Below are 6,398 nucleotides of genomic sequence, written 5' to 3' on the forward strand. Positions count from 1 at the left end.
GTGTGTGTGTGAGATGAATCGGGCACCACACACACACTGACCAGTAACTGAGGCACTGCCTTCAACTTCCCACCTTTAGAGCCCTCTTTAACTCCTGGATCAATTCACTCTGGCCATTGGAGTATTTTTCAAGTTGCCAGGGCCAGGTTTCAAACTATAGTTGTATGTGTGGGATACAGCTTCCTTAACAATTAGGCTGTGGGGTCAGCCCTCTATTTCATCAATTTAATTAATTAGATAATTTTCATTTTTTCATCATGAAGTATGAATAATTTCAGAGCTATGTTAGGAATAAAAAAGACCTCTATTTAAAAAAAAGAAAGAAAGAAAGAAAAGAAAGAAAAACCTCTATGGGCTGGCAGGTGGCATGGTGGTTGAGTATGTTCAACTCCCACATGGCTGACCACGGTTCGAGTCCTGGACCTAGTGGCTTTTTTTCTACTTTCTCTCTCTTGCTCTGTCACTCTCTGGTCAAATTAAAATAAATAAATACATACATGAATGAATGAGTGAATGAATAAAGTTAAATAAAATATTTCTTGGGGTGGGGGGGGAAGGCAGGGAGAGGTTTTTGCTATACGGCATGTGTGCTCACCAGAAAGACAGAGAAAAACAGAGAGACAGAAAGCGAGAAATCATCCCCCGGGGGATGGCCACACCACAATCCCTCCTCCTCCATTCTCCTCACAGAATCTTGAACATGCATGCACACGCGCCAGGCGTGAGTTTAAGCTACCGGATCTGGGACTCAATCTGTGGTCAACTGCATGAGAGTCGAGCAACATAGCCATTACACCAACTGCTGGTCCCAAAATATTTCCTTAACAAAAAAAGAAAAAGGAGGAAAAAATTTCTAAAAGTAAATTTTCAAAAACAGTTTAGCTGTAGCAAACAAGCAGTCATTTTCAAAAAGAAAAATAATTATTTTTTTAACATATAATAGTTCACTAGCATTTTATTGTGTGATGTGCAAAAGTATAGGAAAGGATTATGACTTTTACCCATGTTTGAAACAATAACTGGGAACAAAAACTTGTTTCCACACTATTTTCTTATAATGACAATATCCATTCTCAGTTTAACTTACCATCTGAATATGGTGATAACTCCAAAAATCTCTCTAGTCTCTTATCTTAAGCTTTAGATTTCTATTTTTTGCTTTGAACATCTCAAAGATTTTTTCTGAGATATTCCTGCTTTTCATTCATGTAATCATTTTCCCAAGTCCCTCTCTAACATATACAGATAGAAATATACTTACTGATATTATAATGCAGACATGTACGTTTTAAATTTACTTTTAAATCTGACAACACAGAAGAGCATAACTACCTTGAGGGTCAGAAGACACATCTTGCTCACTTTATATCCCCAGTGACTGCAAACAGCAGATTCTCAATACATTCATTTACTAAGATTTCTAAAGCAATGAATTAAAATGATCAAACATTATATACATTCTGCCATTTAAAAACTGCCCTCGTTTTTTAACCTGTATGTTATTTAAAGGCATCATCCTATAACACAGGCAGGAAACTTACAGGAAGTTATACTCTCTGCTTTCTGCAAAGACGACTACATTGAGGTGACCAGTGAATCCTACCTACTTCGTTTTCATTTCTTTCCAAGGTTTAGTAAATGTGTATTCATTAGAACACTGCCAACCAAACTAATGCTCTGTAATTCAACTACTAAAAGGTTTATAACAGCCATTCCTTCAATGGCTTCCAATGGCTTGTTTACATTTCTAACTGCCTATCTGTCATGACTACAGGTAACACACCAAGTACCAAAGGAATTCTAAGGGTCAGGATGTTTTATACACTTTGTCCACTGACCAGCTTCTTCCTTACGCTTCAAATTATGATTCTATCTAGACCTTTCCTAGGCACTAATGGTTGCTGGATGGATGCAACAAAAGAGTTAAGAAACAAAAATAAATAGTAAACTTCCATATAGATCAAACACAAAATTGTAAAAACAGTAATACTGAAATCGGACTTGCCTGACACTCTGTCCAGAACATCTGATAATGTGGTTGAGACAGGCAAATGAAGAGTGCGGAACTTATGGCCTGCTCCATACATTGGATGCTGGATGACATGGCTGGTAGCATTAATTCTACCTTTGTACAGCTGAAAAATCAAGAAACCAAAAAAATAAAAAGTTACATTTTGAAATACATATCATTGTGAAACAATTTCCAAAGCATATATGAATAAAAAAATCCAATAAACTATATACAAAATATTTAAGTTGCCAGCTGATTTGTTAGTCAACTCTTGCACTGGCAGTATTGTACCTAATATTCTTTCACTTCTCCAAATCAAATTACACTATTCAGCATGAGATATGATTTTATTATTCTAGGCGGAAGAAGAGGATATCTCAAAGGGATTAAAGTTCTGACTTCACGGTTATTCTAGCTTCAATTTTCTATATTAGAAATTAGAAGAAGCATCGAGATAACTGCGAACTGACTTGAATTATAAAATGAAAGGATGGGGGCCTTAAAAACTCTTGAAAAATGGGGAACCAGCAGCTGGCATAATGGTTTTGTTGCTGGACTCCCACGTAGTCAACCACAGTTGAAGTCCCACCCTTAAAACTCAGGCTGGGTACATGTGCATGCATGCACAAAATCCCAAGAAAAGAAGGAATTGTGGCATGGCTATCCCCCCAGGGGTGATTTCTCTCTTTCTGATTATGTCTCTGTATGTCTATGTCTCTCTGTCTCTCCAGTGAGCACATGCACGTGGTAGTAAAAATGTCTCTTAAAGAAATAATAAATTAAAATTCACGGAAAATAAGTATTAAGAAAAAACTACAGTTGAATTTCAAAAATTTTTCCACTAAAATAAACCCAAACTTGAATTCCACTTTATTACCAACTTTCTGAAATCCTCTGATTTATTTACATGCAGCTAATTAGCTTTGAATGTTAAATACTCACTGGACAGGGAGACTGAAGAAACATTGTCACTTTCTCATCTTCTAGCATCAACTGTAAAAATAATCTTCTTATAAACCCTGAAATGTTCCCAGATGTTGGCAGATTCCCTCTTTGAGGGGATGTCTGAAATAATTCACAGAGAACCTGGCAAAGTGATAGAAAAAGGTAAATGTGAGATTTACTTGCAACTTTTTATTTGGAAGAATAAACAGGAAATTAAGCATGTGAATTAAGAAGTATATACTAATACATCAAATCAGCAATGAAGGAACTATTCTGTCTTAAATACATAAACAGAGAAGGAGATAAAAATATAAAAGTGTAACAAACATTTCTGTGAGTAACAAATTACTACTACTAAAGGGTTTTCATATAAAGAACAGCTAAAGTAAAATTTATTTTTAACTTCAGTCAATATAAATGTGATTACAACAGAATAAATACTAAAAATATAAAATAAAACCTGAGTACAAAATTGACATATTTAGGCTAAAAAGCAACAAGTCACAGAGAATTCATGCTATCCAGAGGCACAGTCAAGTTTTTAAATATCGTTAATCATATCCTTGATTTAAACTGGTAAGTTAAACATTTCCTTTTAACAAGGCATATTAAACAGGAAGATATTTTCCTCATAGTAAATTACTGTAGACAGTAAACTATCTGTTCTTAATACAATGCTCCCAATATTACTATAGGCTATAATGTATTTCATTCGTCTTTTTAATATAGTGAAGTCATTCAATATTTTTAAAACATTATGAAACCTATCCTTCTAGATGCTCATCAAATTTGACCTGAATAAACACTATTAAACAAGTAGGTTGAGGGGAAGAAGTTAGTTACTATTTATTAGTTCTACCACATCTTATATAGATGCTAATGCTAGGTAGTTTGTATGCACTGCAATATTTAATTCTCTCCGAAAATCCTTGAGGGAGGTATTGCTAGGCCCATTTTAGAGATTAAACAACTTGCCCAAGGTCACAAAAAGTATTATAGAAAGAAGCAGAATTTGCAAAAAGGAACTAGAATTACTCTTTAAATAATTCCAGCTTTGAAGATTTTTGACCAGGCTTCATACAGTAGTCATCTTTCACACTTTTCGTAGTATTTATCCAGAGCCTATTGGAAGTTTCCTCTAATGTCTACATAATGAGAAGCAAACCATCCACTGTGACAATTCAGTTACATCAAAATACGGTGCCTCAACGTACATACAACATTCAATGACTTTTGTTGAGCAGTCAATCCTGGTCTATCCAGCAGCTATAATGTTGTTCTTTGGGGCTGTTCTTTTTATTTGGGTAAGTGTTTTTTTAAAAAAGAAGGGCTGTATGATCTATAGCTATAATCACAATGATTTTGCACATCGTCTCACAAAAAATAACTGATCGTGTGACAGAATATTTTGAGGACAAGAGAGAAATATCAGTAGGTTGTTCATTTGTTTGTTTATTGGAAAGGTTTTTGCTATAGGGCACGTGCGCTTGCCAGAAAGAAGGAGAGATACAGAGAGACAGAAAGCAAGAAATCACCTCCCAGGACAGATGGCCACACCACAATCCCTTCTCCTCCATTCTCCTCTTGGGATCTTGGGCACACACGTACACGGGCCCGGCATGAGTTTTAAGCCACTGGGTCCGGGACTCGAACCGCTATCGACTACATGGGAGTCCAGCGACAAGGCCATTACGCCAATCGCTGGTCCTGATCAGCAGTTTATTTTAATCAGGGTTTAAATCCAGATCATTAATTGTACTAACCCTCGAACATCACCATCATCTGGCCTTAATGTACTGCTCATCTAACCTCATTGCAGTAGTGCTATGTGACAGCATATTAAAATAATAAGAGACCTAAAACATAGGATTTTTCTTCTCTTACCTGTGCCATAAGCTTTTGATTATTAGGATGGCATGAAATGCACTGAAGGAAGAATGCGACCGTTGCATTCTCAATTGCTGTCCGCTGCTGAGTGGTCAATCCTGTGGTAGCAGCTGAAGAAAGAGAAGCTGATCTTGTACTGGTCTGTTGTGCACCTAAATTATGACCTCCAGAAGTGGATCCAGAGTGACACAATAAAAACAGAAGTGCTGTCCATAGTGGATTGACTTCAGAACCACCAAGCCAGTCTTTCATAATATGGCTATTGCCAACTTCTGTCAAAAACCTAAGAATAGGAGCAACCAGGTCCGCGGTGATTGGCATTTTATTACATTGTTGTGGAACATGATGTCGCCTGAGTTTGTCCTGGGAAGTATCTATCGACTGGGCAATGCTTTCAGAGTAAGAAATGTGGCTAAAGCAGAAACTAGCCAGACTTCTCACAAGAAGAGAAGGCAAACCTGAGTCTAGTAATTGTTTGATAGCTTCGGGAGACTGAGAAGATGAAGCAAGAGTTGCCAAATGTGACTCAGTTAGTGCGAGAGGTGCTTGTGCATTTTTAGAGTCATCTGTTAAAGAGGAACTTAGATCCTGCTTTTTGCTGTCATCTGTCATGGACAGTCTGTGGTGACACTGCACTGGAGGAGGAGTAATTCCCATCCAGCCCATGAGCAAAGAGAAATAATTTGGATGTATGTGACACATTGAACAAAGTAGACTGTCAACAGCTTTCTTCAAAACCATATTGCAGGGAAGAGACATGGACCAGTTAAAAAGTAACCTGGAAATAAAAGATAAGATGTTAATAACACGGTTTTTAAAGAAAAAAAACTCATTGTTTCAAGTATTGCTATTAGAGATCAAACTACACTGATCAAAGTTACAGTGTGACATAAACTATGTGCCATTATAATGTAAGGTTTTAGAAACACTGCTTATGATATACACATTATTTAAGAATTTAGTTAGGTTTTAAGTTAGGTTACTTGACTTGTAAAATAAGTGTAAAAAAATTATGTAAACTATATTAAAATAGTTATACCATTCTTGGTGTGACCTCAAAAGAAGTTATGTTAAAAAAAAAAAAAAAATTGTACCAAGGAAATATTTGAGTTAAATATGATATACTTGAGGACTTGAATTCCTGTTTTCAAGTAGAAATGTGCTAGGTTCACTAATAAGTCATAGATTATGTCAACTGGTAGAGCGAAATATAAAAATAACACAGACTAGAAGACAAATGACTTACCCAATATACTAATTATGCCTCAGACTTATCAGTTATCAAACAGTAAGTTCAGCAAAGCCTTAGCTAAGTATGGTGAAAATACGTAGGTGAATAGCAACTACCTGTCAAAGAAACTATCTAGGCCGCATGAGAGACTGGAAGCTGCATGGAAAGCCTCCAGTTTGGCTCCCAGGCAAACCTGATCATGCCCATGTGCAATCCTAGCTAATTAGAAGGGTGTGGCAGGATTATCCAAGATCCTGCCAAAAATACTTATCTTTGTCTCTGTCTCTCTTTTCCTCTTTCACAAAGAGGGTGCTGTGGGGGTGG

General features: G+C 36.5%; 1 protein-coding gene across 1 annotated transcript in view; it reads right to left on the reverse strand.

Annotated features, from left to right (window-relative positions):
• BIRC6 (baculoviral IAP repeat containing 6) overlaps positions 1-6,398 on the reverse strand; it is a 266,821-nt gene that overhangs the window by 94,550 nt on the left and 165,873 nt on the right. Inside the window, exons 56-58 of the mRNA XM_006168813.3 lie at positions 4,841-5,621; positions 2,954-3,097; positions 2,006-2,135 (exon numbers count right to left, since the gene is read on the reverse strand). Of these exons, the coding sequence (XP_006168875.1) occupies positions 2,006-2,135; positions 2,954-3,097; positions 4,841-5,621 (1,055 nt within the window). The remainder of the gene's footprint in view (positions 1-2,005; positions 2,136-2,953; positions 3,098-4,840; positions 5,622-6,398) is intronic.

This window comes from Tupaia chinensis, unplaced genomic scaffold (genome assembly GCF_000334495.1).
Source record: "Tupaia chinensis unplaced genomic scaffold, TupChi_1.0 Scaffold146177_1, whole genome shotgun sequence".
Classification (NCBI taxonomy): Eukaryota; Metazoa; Chordata; class Mammalia; order Scandentia; family Tupaiidae; genus Tupaia; species Tupaia belangeri.